The 22,048-nt window shown below is 48.5% G+C and overlaps 1 protein-coding gene across 1 annotated transcript in view; it reads left to right on the forward strand.

Moving 5' to 3' along the window:
- The first annotated feature begins 1,221 nt into the window (after nucleotides 1–1,221).
- The window catches only part of HTRA1 (HtrA serine peptidase 1), a 73,604-nt gene continuing 52,777 nt past the window's right edge, over nucleotides 1,222–22,048 (forward strand). Inside the window, exon 1 of the mRNA XM_006831425.1 lies at nucleotides 1,222–1,693. Coding sequence (XP_006831488.1) covers nucleotides 1,222–1,693 — 472 coding nt within the window. The remainder of the gene's footprint in view (nucleotides 1,694–22,048) is intronic.

Genomic DNA, 22,048 nt, shown 5'->3' on the forward strand with positions numbered 1-22,048 from the left:
CAACTCCAGCCTGGGTACCCTAATATCTCTCTCTTACTCCAGGCACCTTGATCTTCTGTCTCTCTCCCCAAGGACCCACACACCCCTTTGGATCCTGAACGCTGACAAGACTGGAACTTGGGAGGGTTATAAATATTTGGGTTTTACTTTTGAAGCTATTGGAAAAATATGTACACACAAGAAAGAAATCCAAATACAAACAAAAGTGAAAAATCTCTAAGTGTCCCCTCCCCTCTTCTGCTGGGAACCTGCATATGGGAACCCACCTCCTCCTTAGCATGGGGCACTTTTTGCATTTGCAGTTGGCTGCCGTGTCAAGACGCTGCTCTGGGGCCTGGTGCCTCAGGGTTCGCCCCTTCCCTATTGAGGATGACTAGACTGGCATCTGACCCAAAGTTGCATCAAAACCTGTTTAAGTGGAGATAAAAGACGATTGCTTATGATCAGCAAAAACATTTTGTGATAATACAAGCACATAGTGAACAAACACAACCAGTACAAAGCTCTTCTCTTCTGGGGGCTCCCTGCACACACACACACACACACACACACACACACACACACTCACACACACCATTCTCTGGGCTTCCTCGGAAAGACAGTGTGTTGTGTGCAGGTAGAAATACGCATCGCTCCCCTTTCCCCAACAACTTTTAATAAGACTCAGATTCCAGTGATGGTATTCTAAGTAAACACCGCGCTCTTTGCTTTGTCACAACCGTGGGCCACGGTCCTGGCTTTTTGCCAAACTTGCTGGCGTCCCCTTCTTTGTACTGCATGCAGCACAGAGTCCACGGTTCCGTCCAGCGTGCCGCTCGCCCTCTGGAGCAGGTGACCCCGGGCCAGGGGTCAGCACTTTGCAGGAACATGCCCGCGACTTCTTTGCAAATCTCCTTTTTTCTCTCTGGTCTCTAGGGGCAGGGGGATCCTCGACGGGAAGGCGAATCCATGGAGATAAGAAGGGGCGCGCCGGGGAAACTGAGGCCATCGAGTGGGCGGATCTGCCCGCGAGCCGGCTGTGCCTGGGCGCGCCCGCCCAGCCCCCGCCGCGCCCGTCCCCCAGGCGGTTCGTCACAGCGGAGAGGCCAATGGGCTGGGCCAGACCGGCCGCGCGCCCCCGCGCCTCTCCCCCAGCCCGGGCCCAGCCCCCGGCACCGCCTCCAGTGCTCTCCTCGGCTCTGCTCCCGACCCGGCCCAGCCACCGCCACCGTTCGAGTCGCCATGCAACCCCCGCGCGCCGCGCTGCTCCCGACACTGCTGCTGCTGTTCGCCCTGGGAGCCCGGGCGCAGCGGCCCGGCAGCTCGGCGTCCTTCCCCACTGGCCCTGGCTGCCCGGCGCGCTGCGAGTCCGCGCGCTGTGCCCCGCCGCCCGCCAACTGCGAGGCTGGCCGCGTCCGCGACGCCTGCGGCTGCTGCGAAGTGTGCGGCGCTGCTGAGGGCGCCGCGTGCGGCTTACAGGAGGGCCCGTGCGGCGAGGGACTGCAGTGCGTGGTGCCCTTCGGGGTCCCCGCCTCGGCTACCGTGCGGCGGCGCGCGCAGGCGGGTCTCTGCGTGTGCACCAGTCCCGAGCCAGTGTGCGGCAGCGACGGCAGCTCCTATGCCAACCTGTGCCAGCTGCGCGCCGCCAGCCGCCGCGCCGAGAGTCTGCGCCAGCCTCCGGTCATCGTCTTGCAGCGCGGCGCCTGCGGCCAAGGTACCTGAGGCGGGACGGGCGGGCCAGCTCCGGGGCGAAGGGGAACGGACGGGGGCACTGGGCGCGGGCTTCCCGTCGCCGAGCTTTGCACCCAGCCGACGCAGGTTCCGCGGCTTGCGGGACCGGCGTGCGCCGGAGCCTCGCTGCTCCCGGGACCTAGGACGACTACGACCGAGGGATGTGGGCAAGGACGGTCAAGAGACGTTTGGGTCCTAGGAGGCGCCTGCCCCGACCGAGTCGGAGGCGTTGGGGTCACAAGGATTCATTTCTGTCGCTTTCCTGCTCTCTGCCTTCTAGCCCCATCTCCTTTAAAGACCGCACGTTCTTTATCGATGGACCTTCTGGGAGAAAATTTGACTTACTCCCCCTTTTTTTAGGGGAAAGAAACAAACACGTTGCCCGAGCCATTCCCGGGTTTGGTAGCCGCTGCTTCTGGGCGCGCCGGCGCGCTGCCTGCCCCGTTTCACTTGGTTGGAGCCTACCCCGACGGAAACGGGCTTTGGGGTCAGGAAGAATGCTGGTGAGAGGGGAGAGGAAGTGCAACCGCCCCTTCCTCCCCTGTCGGGGGGCATCGACTGGACTTTCTGGCAGGGAGAGAGGATGAGGCGAAGGAGTTACTTGGGGAAACCTCCCAGCGCTATCGCGGGGCCTTCCGGAGAGATGCTTCTAGTCTCCAGGCCGAGAGCCCACGTGGAAAAAGCGGAGTTCAGCCGCAGCCAGGCCAATTGTGTCCACAGGGACCCGGCCAGCCGCGCTTGGCCGTGCACTTGGCTGCAACCTCGCACTGTCACCGGGCCCAGCACCTCCTCCCCATTGCCGTCTGGCGTGGAGGGGGAGGGAACCCGCCGCAGAGGCACTAGTCCAGTTTCTTTATAGGAATATGGTCCAGCAGGGTTTGGCGGCAATTAAGTTCACCAGGGGAGCAGGGAGCCAGAGTGGTAGGGGAGAAATTGGAGACTGTGTATTCCTCTCTCTCAGAGCCCAGGCCCAGCTACTTAGGGGAGGAGAGATATCTTGGAGAAAGGAAAGGGCTGTTAGATGCTCAGGCAGCTGAGCCGGCAGGACCAGGAAGGAGTAGTTTCCCAGTGTTCCAGTAACGTACACCACAAATGGGTAGCTTTAAAGAACATAAATGTATTTTCTCATAGTTAAACCAAACGCCAAACGCGACCCTGAGGGGTGACTGGAGGGATCAAACCACCAACCTTCCCTCTAGCAGCAGAGTGCTTTGACCATTGTGCCACCAAAGTGCTGATCTCACCACTTTGTTGTTGTTGTTAAGTGCCGTCGAGTCGATTCCGACCCATAGCGACCTTGCATAGGGTTTCCGAGGAGCCGCTGGTGAACTTGAACTGCAGTTCAAACGGCTTTGCAGTCTGGGGCATTAAACCCACAGCTCCACACCAGGACTCGTGCCTTCAAGTCGATTCCGACTCTTAAAGACCCTGTATAGGGTTTCTGAGGCTTTAAAAATCTTTGCAGGGGCAGAATGTCATGGCTTAGGGAGTTAGAAGGCCTGGTAACCCACAGTCCTTGGTCCCTTGGCATCATCTCTTTGGGCTTACTTGTCTCTGTGTTTATACTGACCTCGACATCACTTGGAGTCCTGGTGTGGCGCTGTAGGATAAGCACTGGACTGTTAACTGCAAGGTTGGTGGTTCAAACCCAGCATCCGCTCCTCAGAAACCCTATAGAGGGTGACTATGAACCGGCTAACAACAACAACAACAAGGAAAACACTCAGATGTGAGTAAGGCACACCCTACACTGATAGATCCTCATTAAGCTAACAAAGAAAACCGTATTTCTGAATAGGACTGTACCCACAGACTCCTGGGGGACACAATTCAGTCCATCGTGGGGCGTTAAGGCTACTGCAATGGCCTGGGTGTGAGGTAAGGGCTTTGGAAAAGCATATTGCATATTTTGTCAAAATGAAAGCAGCTGTTTAGTGTGTGCTCCCCGCTGGACTGCCCAGGGTCCTGGCACCACACAAGTTGCCTAATTTATTGTTAGTGAGGTGGAGTCACTTAAGGAGCAGAAGGGTTGGCAGAATCTTTAGGTCTTGGCTGAACCGGGTTCCTTGTGTGGAAACAAACAGGCCCTCTCCACTGGTGATCTGGTGCCCCCCAGAGGGCTCCCTGGCGAGGCAGTGAGGGGACAGCCAAGGTGCAGTGCATGTGGTGTTAAAGGGAGAGACTGAGGGTGCCCCATCATTCTCAGTCTCCCCTCCTCCTTCCTGCAAATAGTTACGGCATTCCAAAGTATGTGCGACACAGTTTGTGTGTTTGTCTGTCTGCTTGTCTTGTACGAGGCACCGATAAATATTTGGATGGATGGATGAGTGAATGGATAAATGAGTGAGTGAATGAATGGAGAAAGAGCGGATGCTGAAGACAAGTGCTGCCCCTCCTGTCTGTCTGGAGCCCAAGAACCCTCTGACTTCACTCTCAGCAAACCCTGGCTCTGCATTCAGCAACTGGCTGCCCTTGTATAGGTCACCCAGCATCATTATGAAACAAGCATAACTGGTAACGTGTGCTGCATAAAGCGTGGACAGGAGGGCTGCTTTAGCTGGGCTGGTGAGCGAAGGCTTTTCTGAGGAGGCGCCATGAGGTTTGTGGGAGGCAGAGTGTGAAAAGGGAAGAGAGGTAGGCAATGCTGTCAGGCTGAGAGGTCCCCAGACAGGTGTTAGAATGAGCCTTTGGGTGGCAGACAAGACAGCACGTGTCTGATCTGTTTCACAGAGACATCAGAGTTTGTCCCTCGTCATGCATCTTGGACTCAGCCGTCACAAGGTGCATGGGAAAGTCAGACCACTTATTCCAACCATCAATATGCAGCTATTCTTGAAGACAAAGATCTTTTCATCTACTACTGTGTTTCCTTCTTAGTTTTCATTAAAGCAAAAATATTCTAATGGTTAGGAGAGTACCAAAAAAAAAAGAAAAGAAAAGTTAATTGTAATTAACAATAGTATCCCAATGCTAAGGGCTAACGTACTTAGAGCTTGTCCAGTGTTAGGCGTTGTTGTTGTGTGCCGTGGAGTCGATTCCAACCCATAGCGACCTTGTACAGGGTTTCCAAGGCTGTAAATCTTTACGGGAGCAGAAAGCCTCATCTTTCTCCCACGGAACGGCTGGGAGTTTTGAACTGCTGACCTTGCGGTTCGCAGCCCGATTCGTAACCACTATGCTACCAGATGTAGGTGTAAAGGGATGTATTTGGTCCTCTTAGTAGCTCTAGAACATAAACCCTCCCCATTGTACAGCTGGGAACTCTCAGGGTTAGAGTAGTTCCTTGCCTGGTACTTGAATTCAGGTTGTCTGGCTCCAAAGCCCCTTTTGTAACCACCATGCTGTACTGCTGAAAGAGCAACAAGATTATAAGCCAGCCCAGCTAAACTGCACTGAGAATGGATGTAAGCCATGCCCTAGATGGCTTGGACATGAGATGAGATGATCTCAGGATAGAGGACAGCCAGCCCTCACCAGGCACGGTAGTCTGTTGGATAGGTCTGTCTCCAGGGCCCATGTGTGCAGTCTTGCTGAAGGAAAGCACCAGAGCAAAAGATGTTTCCATGCAAGAGCCCAGCTCTCAGAAAGAGACTGGAAAAAGATTCCCCAAACATCAGAAGTTTAGCCCACTTCCCATCTTAGTCCATACACCACCCCCAGCAGCAACCTGGAGAAGCTAAGTTCTCCAAGTTGCAGCGGAGACCTAGGAGCCCCCTGTAGAGTTTCTGGCATTGCCAGTTCTGGTCTCCCCCCCAGACACGAGGAGAAGCCACTGAGGCTGTAAGGTAGCGCTTACATTCCCGATGAAGAACCACTGACTTGGAGAGATTGACTTTTGGAGGCCTAGATGGTTTATAAAATCTACTTTGTTGTTCTTTGATGATAGCCTTCATTGCAAACAATTACTGAGTGCCAGCAGTAACCAGATGTTGTGCTGTGTGCTGGCAGTAGTTGTTATTAAGTGTTGTTGAGTTGGTTCTGACCCATAGCGACCCTGTTTGGGGTTTCCAAGGAGCAGTTGGTGAGTTTGAACTGCCGACCTTGAGGTTCAAATTGACCTTGTGTTTGAATGCTTATCCTACAGCACCACACCAGGATTCCAAGGGATAGAGTGTTGAACGAAACAAAGTCCTTGCCCTTGAGAAGCTTAGATTGAACACTGGAGGAAAATACAAATACTCCTATAGTTGCATTTTTTTCATGTTGAAGTGCAACGTCATTTCCACTCTTGAAGATTCAAATCCATCTTTTATTACTTAAAACTATGTGTGGCAGGAATTTCATGTTGGGGCAGGCAGGGCTGGTGGAAGGAGGAATGCAGCTCCAGGTTTTAGTCATTCAGAACTTGGAAACCAGAAGGTCTGTTGAACACTTTACAAGACTCTTCTCACTCAGGTTGGCCGTGTCCTTTTTATTGTGGAGGTCTCTCTCATAAGGTTGTAAGCAACAATATCGGAAGTCAAGCGTCTGAGTGACTTCATTCCTCCGGAAGAACTGTAAATAGGATGATTAGAACTTTCACATAACCGATTCGCTGAGGGATTATGGTAGACGGACTATGAGCTCACCGTGCTGACAGTGTCTGACGGTCTTCTCACAGTGGGATGGGATTTGGCATCTGTTTGGAGCTCTGGGACCCTGGACACGGTTCCGTGCCTTGGATTCAGAACTCAGACTTGCCATGAGCTGCTGTTTCAAGTGGATAAGTACCTCTGGTCAAGCTTAATATTAAGAAGACAGCATGCTTGGCTAGGGGTGAGGGCTCCTTGGGAAGCCAGCTGGGGTAGGGATGGAGACCGGTAGGCTGACACCTGGCTGTGGCCTTTCATAGCCTACCTAAACAGGTGACCCTGGCCTGTTGAGGAGTTGGACCAGAGGGTCTCTGAGGCGCCTTCTAGCTGGAGTAGTCTGAAGAGGTTGCGATCACCTTATTCCAATTGCAAGGCAGCTTTGCTTCTGTTTCGTAAGTTGCTGATGGTTGCAGCCACGTCTGGCATTGATTGGAAATGACCTTGGCATCTTGGGCTTGATCAGCTTTATACTCGCTGCTACTGAAGGTCCCCAGATGACTATGGTAGGACCATGAGATGAACGCTTGGCATTCCTTGCTCCTCCCTAGGTACCATGAGGCTGAGCCTGTCTCCAAGTCCTTCTAAGCTGGCCCATGTTTTCCTTGTTGTTGGTGTTGTAAAGTGTTGTACAATCAGTTCCAACCCATAGCCACCCTGTATAGGGTTTCCGAGGAGTGGCTGGTGAGCTTGAAATGCCGACCTTGCTGTTCAAACAGCTTTGCAGTCTGGTACATTAACCCACAGCGCCACATCAGGACACCCATGTTTTCCTTGTTGCTGTTGTTGTTAAGTGCCATCGAGTCGATTCCAACCCATAGCGACCCTGTATAGGGTTTCCAAGGAGCAGCTGGTGAGCTTGAACCATTGACCTTGCAGTTCAAATGGCTTTGCAGTCTGGCGCATTAACCCTCAGCACCACACCAGGACTCCCATGTTTTCCTTACTTGCCATTAAAAAGAAGATGAAAGAAACGAGAAAAGTGATCTCAAGAGAGACACAGAAAGTGTAGTCATTTTCAGCGTTGTTTCCCTAGAGGGTCCAGACGTGATCTGGGAGTTGTTCAGTGATGCTTGGAAATGTGTCTAGACCCGTGGAAGGACCACTAGCCAGAAAGTAGGGGCAGTGAAGATCTATGGCTATCCTCACTGCTTAGAGGCTTATCCAAGTCCAGCTTTTGGAATCTGTGACATGAATTCTATTACTGAATTCCTTCAGAGCACTTACTGAACGTCTCCCTGGGCCAGATATAGAGATTCAGGCGAATAAGGCTGGGTGGTTCAGGATCTCAAGGACTTTGTGGTAGACCCCTGCACTGCACTGGTTAGACCCGGGGCTCTGGAGACAGAGCGCCACTTTCTAGATGTTCCACTTCTCAGATGTTATTTAACCTCTTGAAGTCTCCTCTTCTTCATCAGTAAACTAACAGTCGTAATAATACACGCGTGCCAGCATACCTCATAGGATGGTTGGAGGATTGACTGATTTAGTTACGTGACGTGCACAAGCACTGTTCTTGCTAAGTCACTATTAGCAATAATAATTATTGGGATCATTATCATCGAAGCATTGAAACAAGAAATCAGCTCAGGGGAAGCACTGGGATGGTCTTGTCACCCTAGGTACAGTGAGTGGTCGGTTAGGGATGACATCACAGAGAAGGAAGGAGGTACAGTATATTGATCGTAGAGGCTGACTTGGAATTTGCCAATTAATGTGTTGTTAGGTGCCATTGAGTTGGCTTGAACTCAAAGTGACCCTCTGCACAACAGACTAAAACACTGCCGGTCCTTTGCCATCCTCACATTCGTTGCTACGTTTGAGTTCATTGCTGCTGCCATTGTGCTAATCCATCTCGTTGGATGTGTTATTGTTATTGTTATTAAATGCCGTTGAGTCGATTCTGACCCATAGCGACCCTGTATAGGGTTTCTGAGGAGCAGCTGGTGAGCTTGAACTGCCAACCTTGCAGTTCAAACGGCTTTGCAGTCTGGCGCATTAGCCCACAGAGCCACACCAGGACTCATTGGATGTGTTAGGTTATTTAGTTGTGAGAGTCAGAACCCGCCTTGCCTGGCTTCATCTTCTCATTGAACTCTCCAGCCATTGCCTACATTGGTGGAGAAGGTTATGGCTTTCGAATTCAGAACTCCACGGACGGAGCACTTGGGATTTGACAAACGTTATCTCATGAACCCTCCCTGGTGGTTTTGGGCTCCAGGAGATGGTCCTTTCCAAAAATACTTGAACCTTCTTGAACAATGCTTGGTTTGGTTTGCTTCATCTTGGAATTCCTTGTGAAGAAAGATGGTCATGTCTTAAGCGGGGCAGAAATGGTTTGAGAATACATGGATACCCTATTATTTTGAATTCCTAGAACAAGTTGTTGAGTATGTGCATGTCATGAAAATCATCTTTCACAGCCTTCTGTGACATCTGCTGAGCTCCACTAGGGGATAATCACGTCTCTTTGTCTACTCAGGGGTCCCTGAGGGCATGCTGTGGGGGCTGGAATTTCTGATCATTTCCAAACTGGAGTAATCCCTGGCTTAATGAGTCACAACATCGTGCCGTGTTTTCAGACCTCAGCAACATCTTTTTCTGTGAGTTGTGCAATCGGATCTAGAGAAGATGAAGGATTGTTTTTGGGCCAAGTTTGGCGAGACCTGTGGTAGTGTTGCCTTTCTCATGGTCTTGGGCAAGATGTTACTGTCTCATCCAACTGTTGAGTCATCTGTCTCCCTGTGATGAGGGGAACCCTCCCTTGGGTGCCGGTATTCCAAGTGACAGTCACTGCCTGGTGGGGATGGACAGATACAGACAGAGAATTCTGTCAGTTGGGGTTGCACAAGGGATGGCTGCCAATTTGAGACAGAAGAGCGAAATCACTGCTCTCAGCAGTCACATCTGCTTTCCTATGGCCCCATGAGCCAACCCAGGGGGACTGTGTTCTTCAGGACAGCCAGCATGGTGGAAAACAGAACAATGGCCGGCTGCTTTCTGGGAGCTAGGCCCTTTGCTAAGGGTGTTATGGGTCTTACCTCTTTAATAATTCCTCCTTCAGAGTCATTCAGGAAACTGGGGATATTATCCCTGTTACGTAGCTGAGGAAACGGATAAGAGGCCCAAGACCACCCAGTAGGAGGAGATGGAGCTCAGATTTGAACCCCCGAGTCTGTCTCACTCGCGTGTCTGTTCTTGAGACTTCTGCTTTGATTCATGTTGTTTAGAAGTGTGCTGTTTAATCTCCATATGTTTGGGGATTTTCCAGCCGTCTGTTACTGATTGCTAGTTTAGTTTCAATGCGGTATGAAAACATGCTTTGTATGACGCTATCCTTTCAAACTGTGAAAGTGTGTTTTGCGGAATGTTTCATGTAAACTTGAGAGGAAAGTGTATCCTGCTGTTGTAGAATTGTTGTTAAGTGCTGTCGAATCAGTTCAGACACATAGCGACCCTGTGTAGGGTTTCCGAGGAGCAGCTGGTGAACTTGAACTGCCAACCTTGCGATTCAAACCAACTTTGCCATCCAGCGCATCAACCCATACCAGGACGTTCTATAATGTCAAGGTGGCCGAGGTGATCCACAGTCCTCATCCCCAGGCCAATCATATCTATACTGATGATCTGCCCTCTGCACCCTTCAGTTCCTGGGGAGGTGTCTCATGTCTACTTGGGAGCTCTAAACTGCGGTCTTCTTTTTGGACTATTGGTGTTGGAGCCTGGTGATACAGTGGGTTACAAGTTGGGCTGCTCGCCGTAAGGTCAGCAGTTCAAACCTACTCTAAGGGAGGAAGATGAGGCTGTCTGTTCCCGTAAAGATTTGCAGTCTCGGAACCCCAAAGGAGCAGTTCTGTCCTGTCCTCTAAGGTTGCTGTGAGTTGGAATCCACTTGACGGCAGTGGTTTGGTGTGGTTTTGGTGTTGGGAAACCAGGGTCCTAGCCTTACTTGGACCTTTGGATGAGTTACTAACAGGTCGTTACTGATGTTGCCCCGAAGACCTCAGGATTCTGTGGGGTCAGGTGAACTAATGAGTCTGAAGGTACTTTGCAAGCTGGGAGGTGCTGAAGAATTCAAGTTGCAAGAAATTACCAATCTCCTGTTGGCAATTCTACAATCTACCAGGAGTCCTGGTGTGGTGCTGTAGGATAAGCACTGGACTGCTAACCGCAAGGTCAGCCACTCCTTGGAAACTCTACAAAGGGGTTGCCATGAGACAGAACTAACTTGGTGGCACCTAACGACAACAACCACCACCACCGAGACTTCTGGTAGAATCTGCACAAACAGTGGCAGGATGGAGCAAGTATATGTCTGCTGGTGTCAAGGCCTGGGTCTCCCCTGGAAATGGTCTCTTGTCTTGGGCACAGTGACTGCATTGCCCTTGAGCACTGGCCATGTTTCAGAGAAAGTCACAGATCGAGTTCTTTACCAGAAGACTTTAGTTCAGAACACCAGCACCCCAGTTATTGCACCCAGCATGCGAGCATCTCTTGTATCTACCTCGGAGAGCACAGGAGAAGTTGTGGTCCAAACTACAGTGCTCTTCCTCAAGCCCAGCTTTTTTCTAACGTGTAATCCATGAAGCAGTGGTACTAGAAAGATGGGACACTGATGTCAAGGCATGGATCAATGGATTCAAACGCAACAACCGTTGTAAGGATGGCGCAGGACTGGGCAGTGTTTTGTTCTGTTGTGCAGAGGGTCGCTATGAGTCGGAACTGACTTGACGACACCTAACAACAACAATCATCGGTGAAATGGCTGAGCCTCCAAACTTCCTGGCCTGAAATGTCTCCATTTTTGGCTCTGAAAGATGTAGCCCAGCATGGTTCAGTCCTCATGGGAAAAACTATAGTAGGAAAATCTGATAACAGCTCAAGAGGTCTAGGAGGAAGGTCAAGAATTTGAGAAGATCTGGAAAGCACCCGGGTGCACCGATGTTTTCCTGCTGCAAAAGACTTCTTTAAAGTGTTAAAAAGCAAAATGTCACTACTCACTTTCAGGTCTAAGGTGGGCCTGACCCAAGCCGTGGCATTTTCAACCACCTCACATGCATGGGAGGATGGTAGAAGACTTGATGCCTTGAATTAGGGTGCTGGCCAAGAAGATTGACTATATCACAGACTGCCAGAAAAACATACAAATCTGACTGGGAAGAAGTACAGCCAGATTGTTACTTAGGAAGTGACAGTGGTAAGACTTCATCTCATGTACTATGGGCATGTCATCAGGAGAGATTGGTCCTTGGAGAAGGACATCATGCTTCTTGGTAAATTAGAGGGTCAATGAAAATGAGGAAGAAACTCAAAGAGATGGATTGGTAAGGCCGCCTTAGATGTAACCATGGGCTCAAGCATAGCAACAGTTGTGACGGAGGTGCAGGGACAAGCAGTGCTTTGTTCTCTCGTACACGGGGTCTCTGTGACTTGGAACCAACTCAGCAGCACCTGACAGCATCACAACAATCTGGGATTGGTGGTACTTCCCATCTACAGACTCTTGGAATGGGTGTTGTTGGACAACCACCCAATCTTCTGTACAGACTTCCTAGACAAAATACCACAAACCAGGTGGCTTATCAGAACAGAGATTTACTGTCTCATAGTGTTAATGAATCTGTGCCTATTGAACACGGTGTTGGCCTTGATCTGAGGCTTTGCTGGGTAGTCTGTCCCATACCTCTCTTCTGGCTCCTGGTATATCTCGGGCCATTCCTTGGTTTGAAGCTGTATGATGTCCTTCCTCTGTCTCCCTGTCTTTCTTCTTTATCAGGACACCATTCATATGGAGGACAACATGCTTGGTAAATTAGAGGGCCAGTGAAAACGAGGAAGAAACACAAAGTGATGGATTGCCAAGGCCGCCATGAATGTAACAATGGGCCCAAGCATGGAACAGTGGTGCCGCGCTGCAGGCACAAACAGTGCTTCCTGTGCTATCAGAACCCACCCTACCCCTCACGTTAATCTGAGAGCACCTCCAAAGACCTTACTTTAAAACAAGGTTATGTGGTGTGGTGCTGTGGGGTAATGCATCAGATTGCAAAATTGATTGAACTACAAGGTTGGTGGTTGAAATTCCGTGGAAACCCTATACAGGGCCGCTATGGATTGGAATCAACTCAACAGCACTCAACAACAACAACAACAACAACAAGGGTTAGGATTTCAACATAGCCATTTTTAGGGGCACAGTTAATTCCCCTGAAAAACCTTCCATCCTTGGAAAAAATCGCCTTCTGTTCCCATCTTCTCTAATCCATGCCTTCGGAACAGAGGATCATTGTCCAAGGATGGTTAAGTCGTCCTGTCCAAGAGCTACTATGTCTCTGTGGGACAAGAGAACATGCCCAGAAGAGACCACTAACCACATCAATTTCCTATTTCTATGTCTTCCAGGATCTTGCGGATGAGAACACATCCTTTCATTCAGGCACCCCGATGGTTGGCTTGAATTGAAGGACAAAGCTACCAGCTGACATATGTAGAGAGGACAGTGTCCCAGAGCATAAAACCCAAGCGCAACGGGACCTTACAGTTCTGTAACTCAACCTTCCACTCAACAGAGTGGAGCACGTGACTCTCCCAGGGCTGTGCAGCTCTCCAGTGGGGCCAGTATTTATCCTGAGGTCCAGTGCAGCACCCTCCCCACTTTAGCCCCTGACTTCTGTACAGAATAGGTATTGGGGAGAGAAAGAACAGGGTTCCCACATTTGATGAGTCTGAGAAACAGTGGGTACATTCACTTGAGTTTCCTTTTTTCAAAATGATGCTGAAGAAAATATTTCCCTCCCGAATAATCTCTTTGGATTGGAAGACGACCCCAAAGCTCTTCATATGATGACTGACTTCTCCCCTAAAGAGTTATAAGCACATAGAAATGCTCTTGAACCGTAATTACAGAGATTTGGCTGCAAGGAAGGGAAAAAAAAATCAGCATAAATATTGTGGTGGACATGCCTGATGAATCAGGGCTGAGTTGTGGTTAGACTTTCCTTGGGAAGGAATACACCAACTTTTTTCCTCTTGTAGCGTAAATGCTCTCATTTCTTTCCTCCATATTATTTAGACACCATGGAAAAAAATAAGCTCAAACATTTAATGATAGATACACTGAATGATACCAGTTTGTAAAGATTACAAATGTAATTTAGTCACATCACAATAATACTAAAAAGCTCCACAATTTCACCATTATATCCAACAGCTTCGTAGTTTCTGTCCAGGGTATGACCACAGCTTGGTAAGCTTTTCCCCTGTTTGTGCCCATTTGAGACATGTTGTCACTGTAATCAATCCTGAGATGAGTGTTTTCCTATTTACAGTACTTTCTGTATAGAAACCCTAAGGTTAATACTGAAAGTGCAATGATTGGATAGAAGGATCTGCACTTTTATGGCTCTTGCTGTTTATTGCCAAATTGTTTTCCAGAAGGAATGTACCACTCATAACCATTCACATTTTAGGTCATTGAAACTTGGAACAACCAAAATGAAATTTGCCCAAAAGAACCTATTCATTCTGCTTGGCTGGCAAATCACTTTGCCTGTCTTATAAACTACTTTTCAGGTTGATGTTTTTGAAGAGATGCCAATGCCTTGGGGGTGGAGTGAGGACAATGAGAATTCACTTTTACTGGGACTCCAGTGGAGTCGTGATCACAGACTGTCTGAGCTGGAGGACCTTGTGTTTGTTGGGTCGTTGGGGATAACACTCATGCTTTGGGTGTGGTGTTTGGGACCAGTAGGTGACATGGAGATGCCAGCCAGACATGTTTTTTGTTTTGAAAAATGAAAAATGTGTTTATTCACACACAGAGAAAGGGGTATAAGCCACATGGATGAACTTCAGTTTGCTGGTTGGTGTTAGGTGCCTTGTCATCAGTTCTGACTCTTAGTAACCCCGTTCCACGGCAGAACTTCCCCCGGGCTTTACAGAAGCAGATCCTCTGGGCCTTTTCCCACCAAGCCACTGGGTGGGTTTGAAATTTGAGCTACCAACCTTCTTGTTGTTAGGTGCCATCGAGTCAGTACCGACTCATAGCAACTTTATGCACAGCAGAACGAAACACTGCCCAATCCTACGCCAACCTCACTATCATTGCCAAGCTTGAGTCCATCGATGCTGCCACTTTGCTAATCCATCTCGCTGGGGGTCTTCCTCTTTTTCTCTGACCCTCCACCTCACCAAATATGATATCCTTCTCCAGCGACTGGTCCCTCCTGACAATATGTCTGAAATATGAGAGATGAAGTCTGGCCACTTTGGCCTCCAAGGAGCACTCTGGCTGCACTTCTTCCAACACGGATCTGTTGGCTCTTTTGGCAGCCCATGGCACTTTCACAATTCTCCTCCAACACCATAACCTTTTGGTTAGCAACCAACCATGTAACCACTATGCGACCATTGCCTCTAGTTTTCTAGTAGCCACATTAAAGCAAGGCCATGCAGTCTGGCTGTAGAACAGACTATCAGTTACTCATATGCAAGTTCAAGTTGAAACGAAAGGAAATGTTTTAAAGCCCATGAGAACCCAAGTATGGCCTTGAATACATCCCACCTGAATTTGGAGACCATCACACGAATAGATTTGACACAATGAACACTAATGACTGAACACCAGACGAGTTGTGGGGTGACATTAAGGGACATCATCATTAAAAAGATAGGGATAAAGGCAGGAAAGAAAGAAAAGACCAAAATGAATGTCAGAAGAGACTCGGAAACTTGCTGTAGAACACGGTTTTTATTATTCTCTCTGATGAAGAATCCAGTCCCAGCCTTTGGAACGCACTTTGAAAGCCCAGCTTACTGAATGGTCTACTAGAAGACACAGGAGCACATTAAAAAGAAGAATATTCCATGAACCATTATTGATTACTGACCCGTTTCTAACTCATGTTGACCCTGTAGGACAGAGGTGGACTTTCCCATACGGCGTTTCAAGGCTGTCACCTTTATGGAATCTGACTGTACATCTTCCTCCCATGGAACAGCTGCTGGGTTCGAACTACTGGTCTGTAGGTTAACAACTGAGCATCCAACTGCTGTGCCACCAGATAGGAATTATGAACGGAAGGAAAAGTTCAACAGGTGCATTTATTAAAAAACTAAAACCCCACTGTATTGAGTCGATTTCGACTCAAAGTAACCTTATAGGATAGCGTAAACTCCTCTATAGGGTTTCCAAGGTTGTAATCTTTATGGAGAAAGATGAAGCTTTCTGCTCGCTCAAAGATTTACAGCCTCTGAAACCCTATACAGGGTCACTATGAGTCAGAACCGACTTGACAACACTTCACAACAAGAAGAAATCTTTATGGAAACACTCTGTTACATCTTTCTCTTAAGGAGGGCCTAGTAGACTAGAACTGACCACTTTTTGGTTAGCAGCCAAGTGCTCATCCCCTGGGCCACCAGTGTTCCTTTTGACTTGTTGGGTCATGTGATTTTCTCCTTTGTTTTTTTGGGGTGGAAAGATGTCGGTAATGGTCCAGACGAAACCCTTGTTTGGAGTCTTGGAGAACTGATAATTTTGTATGGCTTGTGAATGATGTTATAAATTTTGGCAGAAAAAAAGCTTCTCTGTCCCTACTGTAAGGAGTCCTGATGTGATGCTGTAAGATAAACACTTGACAGCAACGTCTTTTGAATCGCAAGGTTGGTGGTTCCAACTCAACCAGCGGCTCCTCGGAAACACTATATAAGGTCACTATGAGTCGGAACCGACTCAAAGGCACTTAACAACAGCAACAACAACCCCTGCTGTATAGGGTCCAATGAGGGGCTGATGGGTTTGAACTGCTGACCTTATGCTTAGCAGTCCAGTGCTGATCCTACACTGCCACACTAGGAGTTCATTAACAAGCCAGTATAGAGGAATTTCCCAGCGTGGACATGGTTTGTTTCCTGTTAGATTTTCCCCCAAGTCCTGCCAGTGCGGGCACAAGGGACTGGGCACCCATAGCTCTGCTCCAGGCAGAGGAGGGAGGAGGAGGCTGTGGCTCAGGGCTCTGCCCTCCAGACATAACAAGGAAGGCCGAAGCAGGAAGCTAACCCAGCTGAGAAATGTGGGAAGGTCAGGACCGGAGCCAGATGCTTATCAGGGGAAAGTTAATAGTGTTTTTGTGGACTGAGTAGTCTACCATTTCTCTGAAGAGAATAATAGTCACATCACGTTTGGCATCTAGGAGATTTTGGAAAAAACTCAGTGCGCTGTGTGGTCGGATTGGTGGGAAACTTTCTTTCTCCTGATACAGAAAAGATGCAGATGCAGCAAGACTGACCAAACCCAGGCCTTCCTCTGGGTGTGCACGAGCCGGGGAAGCAATTTCCAACGACATAGACACAGTGTTCTGGAAAAGTCTCTTACCATAAGAGTGAAAACTACAGAACTGGGCATGCTTATGATTAGTGACCCACTTGGGGGTTCCAGCCGTTGACTGGGTGCCCCCTGAAGGCTAGTTCTTAATCCATTCTGCTTGCTAGAGTGCCTGTCTGAGCCTCACCTGCCAGAGTCTCCGTCTCCAACACATCTGCTCCGGCCAGGCCTGCTGGGGAGCCAGGGGGACTTGTCCCAGTCTGTGGTCTGGTGACCATCTGCTGCTGGGAGTAGACGTGCACATAGGGCTGGAATGGAGACCAGATACCACCTCCACCTCCTTCCCCACTTCTTTTCAAGAAAGGGGTTTCCCCAAACTCTTGTGGCTTTTATTTCTTTTCTGGCTACACAAAAGTTGGTTTGAGGTATGTCATAGTCTTCATTCAATTTCTAACCTTAAGAAAAGGAATGCTGTGGATTCAGTTTCTCTTAACAAGATTAGATGTGGGGACCTTTGGCAGAGGGAAACTTGAAACTAACAACTGACTTTTCTATTTAGTTCTTCCTTCGATTGACAGCAGGTGCCCCAGGCCAGGGTCTGTGGGCTAACTGGCTGCCCTGCCCCTCATTTCCCAGCATGCTCTCTGCAGGGTTCAGGCTGGGCTGCAGGGCCATTTGGTGTCTGGTGCCCCCAGGGCCCTGGAATTTGCTGCTTCAGCATTGATTTGAATGGGGTTTGAAGTATCACTTCTGTCCCTGCTGCCTCCCAGCTCTAGACCAGTGCTGGGCCAGACGCTGACGCCTTCCCTTGGAATGTAACAGTCATTCCAGCAAACTGCAAATGGCAAAGTCAGTTCTGGGAGCCTTAGCTGGGCACCCCTCCCTGTTCGTCACTTTCAGGCAACTGCTCTTGCAAGCAGGAGACCCATGTCCTACACTTTGTGCCTCACTGACGATCAGGAAGTGGCCCTTGTTCACATTGTGTTTGGCTGCTAACAGAAAGGTCTGGTTTAAATCCACCAGCTGCTCCAAAGAAGGAAGGTGAGACTTGCTGGTCCAGTAAAAATGTACAGTCTTAACAACCCTTTGGTTGCTAAGCAACTCTACTCTGCCCTAAGTGTCGTTAATTGGAGGTGGGTATGCCTGTCAGGAATCTGTTAAATTGACTTCTTGGGGCCCTCCAGGGGGAAAGGAGTCAAAGATGACTCACAAAGATGACAGGTTTGATTCCCAGCCAGTGTAGCTCCTACCCATCTGTCATTAAACATTGTGTTGCCATGATGCTCAGCAGGTTTCATTGGAGCTTCCAGACTAAGACTAGTAAGAAAGGCCTGGAGAGCTAAGGAAAGCCCTATGGGTGACAGCAGTTTAAATGTTCACGAGGAAGGCGCAATACTTGGCAACATTTTGTTCTGTGGTGCGTGGGATCACTAACGACTGTCCCTGGCCAGGGCTCCTTGAGCTTCTTACGTTGTTGTGAAGGGCCATCAAGTTGGTTCCAACCCATAGCGACCCTGTAGAGGGTTTCTGAGGACTGGAATAGCTGGTGAGCTTGAATGGCTGACCTTCCAGTTCTAACCAACTCTGCAAGTCCAGTGCATTAACCCACAGCACCACAGTGGGGAATCCTGTGCTTCCAATCATAGTTCTCAATTCAGTGTGAAATTCCAGCACCCCACCCCATCCCCAAGCACAGTGTCTCAACTGCCTGCCCACACCTGGGGCTGGTGGTGGTGCTGGAATTCTAAGCCTGACGTCAGGACCCAGTGCCCAGCCCACTCACCAGTCCCTCTTCCTCCATCCCAGTAGCAGGGGCTCCTTGTCAGTTGACCTGGGGCTAAAGCTTTCCTGCTGCCTGCTTTTTCTCTCTGACACTGTACCCCCACACGCCTACAAGTGGGGGCCCATTAGTTCAGGGCTGTGCAATGCTAGGGGAAGAGATTGAGTGCTGAGGGGGAAGCTTAGGACCCAGGTCTGACAGCGCTGAAGCATCTCACAGCCTTGCCAGACCCTGCTGGGGACCCCTCTGCAAACCGCTGGCCTGTGGGTGGATGGAGTGGATTTGAGCAAGCCCTAGATGTGGACAGCTGATGTTCCTGGAGTCTAGCTTCCTCTTGGGGCCCCTGGACCTATTTATCTAACAAGCTACCTCACTATAGGCACATTAAATGTAGCTCTCTGGGCACTGGAATGAATACCAGAGCAATGGAAGATGTGGTCTTTGCACCAGCAAAAGATGAAGAGGGCAACCTCATTCAGTGCAGTCCCCCAACTACCATGGCCATGCATTCTGGGGAGTCACTGCTTTCTGGGTCTGAAGAAGGCATGGGACCCTTGGAAGATGGGCTTCCCGAGATTGGACCTTTCTTGGGGACTTCACCTTTAGGTGCTGGAATGGTGGGTGGCTGGGTGGCTGATGGCAGCTGAGGAGCATACCGCAGACTCCTTGAAAAATAGAGCCATTCCCAAGCCTGTTCTCAATTGTCATGACTTCCTTGGGGACCTGTTCTCTTTGCCTTTTTGTAGTCCCAGTTTTGCACAGTGTCCAGTAGTCTTGCCTGGGGACATTTCTCCAGCTGTGGGGTTGAATTTTGAACCTATAACAGCAGTGGGTTTACAGATAGGCATGGCCTCCTAGCCCTTCCAGTGAGAACGGGAACTCATTTTCTATGGGTCTTTACTTCCAACTTCTGCAATATGCATCTCCATCCCTTGCTTTGGAAAGAATGTGCATTTCTTTAGTCATGTGAGTCCAGACCCACAGGATTGGAGGAAAAGATGGGAGCCCTAGAGAAGTTGGAAGGCAGAGAGGAGGAGGAGTTCCAGACAGACTCTCTATTTTGGAGATCCAAGTTTCTTTTTTCAATGTTGTCCTTTCCCCTGAGCTTTGCTGTTATTGGATTTTGCTATTATTGGAAATTGCAGTGTGCTATTAATTGTAGATGAAGACCTTGTGTGGCGCTTCAGGATAATACACTGGACCACACGGTTGATTTGAACTGCGGGTTTGGCAGTTCAAACCCACCAGCTGCTCCTTGGAAACCCTAGACAGGATTGCTATGATTCAGAACCAACTCGATGGCACTTAACAACAATTATTTGTAAATAAAGGAGTTCTGGTGGTGCCGTAGGAAAAGCACTGGACTTCTAACGGCAAGGTCAGCTGTTCAAACTCACCAACTGCTCCTTGGAAGAATGATGAAGCTTTCTGCTCCTGTAAAGATTTTGTAACCTTGGAGTTCAGCTCGATGGCAGTGAATTTTTTTTTTTTTTTTTTTAATTATTTTTAGAAAGGAGCCCTGGTGGCACTATGGATTAGGCATTGGGCTGCAAACCTCAAAGTTGGCAGTTCAAACCCACCAGCAGCTCCTTGGGAGAAAGATGAGACAGTTGGCTTCCATTAAGATTTACAATCTTGGATACTCTGTGGGATCAATCTACTCTGTCCTATGGAGTCTCTATGCGTTGGAACTGACTCCATAGAAACAGGTTTGGTTTTTTAATATGTATAATTTGTCATCTGCTGGCATCTGAAGTTGACATGAGGCGAAAACTATATATGATGTCTCCTCTCTCTTCCTGAGATCCATGGGAGAGCCTGGGCACCATCTCTTTGAGCCTCCTTCCTTTCAAGTGGAGGAATCTTCAGAGCAAAGCCTTTGGGGAAGTTACTATACATTTTTCTCCCAACCCAGAAAGCCTCTCCACAAAAATAGAACATAGAGAAAGCTTTATTATTGAATAAGCATTAAACCAGAAAGTACTGGATCACAAATGTCTGCTACAAAGAGTCTTTCTAGCAAAGAGACTAAACAGATACTATGTATTACATTTATGGTTTCAAGATAATAGTGTTTAGTTTCCTAATCTTTCTGGGCAGGAGTACCAGACTTTATGCTAATCTTCTTCTAGGCAGCGGTACAGAGAGGTTCTCCTGAGGTTATATTTCAGAGAGGTGGCTGCCAAGATCCTTAGGGAGACAACTTATTGTTGTTTGAGACTTTGAACTTGGTTCTTCTCACAGCGACCTCTCTGTACAACAGAACAAAACACTGGCCGGTCCTGTACGATCCTCACAATCATTGGTATGTGCGAGCCCATTGTAGTAGCCACTGTATCTGTCCACCTCCTGCAGAATCTTCTGGGTTATTGCTGACCCTCCACTTTACCAAGCATGCTGTCCTTCTCTAGAGACTGGACACTCTTGATACCGTGTCCGAAGTACGTGAGATGAAGTCTCACCAGCCTCACATCTCAGGAGCATTCTTGGACTTCTTCCTAGACAAATTTGTTTCTTCTCCAGTCCATATTCTCCTTTGGTCTTCCCTATTCAGTGTGGAGCTTTTGCATACATATGAGGTGATTGAAAATACCATGATTTGGGTCCAGTGCATCTTAGTCTTCAACGTTAGTCTTTGCTTTTTAACACTTTAAAGAGGCCTTGTGCAGCGGATTTGCCAGTGTGGTACATCATCATTTGATTTCTGGGCTGTTGCTTCAATGAGTGTTGATTACAGATCCAAGTAACAGGAAATCCTTGAGAAGTTCTTTTCTCATTTATCATGTTGCTTATGGGCCCAGTTGTGGTGACTATACACATACTCATGTACACAACACATGTATACATGTAGGTACATGTGTATGTATCATATATAAACACATGTGCATATTATATTACATAACGGGATGGATGGTGATTATGTACCGTGAAGTTGGTTTCAACTGATAATGACTCTGTGTAAGGTTTCCGAGACTGTACATCTTTACTGGAGCAGAAAGCCTTATCTTTCTCCCACGGAACAGCTGGTAGTTTTGAACTGTTGACCTTGTGGTTCACAGCCCGATTCATAACCACTACACTACCAGAGCTCCTTTGTATATATGTATGTATGTATGTATATATATATATTTAAAATGTGTGTGTATGTGTATATATAAACTTCTGGTGTGACGCTGTAGGATTAGCACTGGACTGTGAACCACAAGGTTGGCATTTCAGACCCACACCAACAGCAGGGCCGCTATGAGTCAGAACCGACTTGCCAGCACTTAACAACATATGTGTATAATGTTGAGGTGTAATCCATACTGAAGGCCATAATCTTTAATCTTTATTAGTACGTTTCAAGTCCTCTTCATTTTTAGCAAGCCAAGTTTTGTCATCTGCATATTGCAGGTTGTTAATGTGTTTTCCTCCTGTCCTAATACTGCATTCTTTGTATAGTCCCAGTTCTCAGATTATTTGCTCAGCATGCAGGTTGAGTAAGTATGGTGAAAGGGTAAGCCCTGGCTCACACCGTTCCTGATTTGAAACCATTCGGTATCCCCTTGTTCTATTCTAATGGTTGCCTCTTGCTGTATGTACAGGTTCCTCCTAAGCATCAGAAAGTGAGGTAAAGTGAATTTCCTTGATATGGCTCTTCTAACAACCATAGTCTAGGAGACC

Source organism: Chrysochloris asiatica, unplaced genomic scaffold (assembly GCF_000296735.1).
Source record: "Chrysochloris asiatica unplaced genomic scaffold, ChrAsi1.0 scaffold00003, whole genome shotgun sequence".
In the NCBI taxonomy this organism is placed as follows: domain Eukaryota; kingdom Metazoa; phylum Chordata; class Mammalia; order Afrosoricida; family Chrysochloridae; genus Chrysochloris; species Chrysochloris asiatica.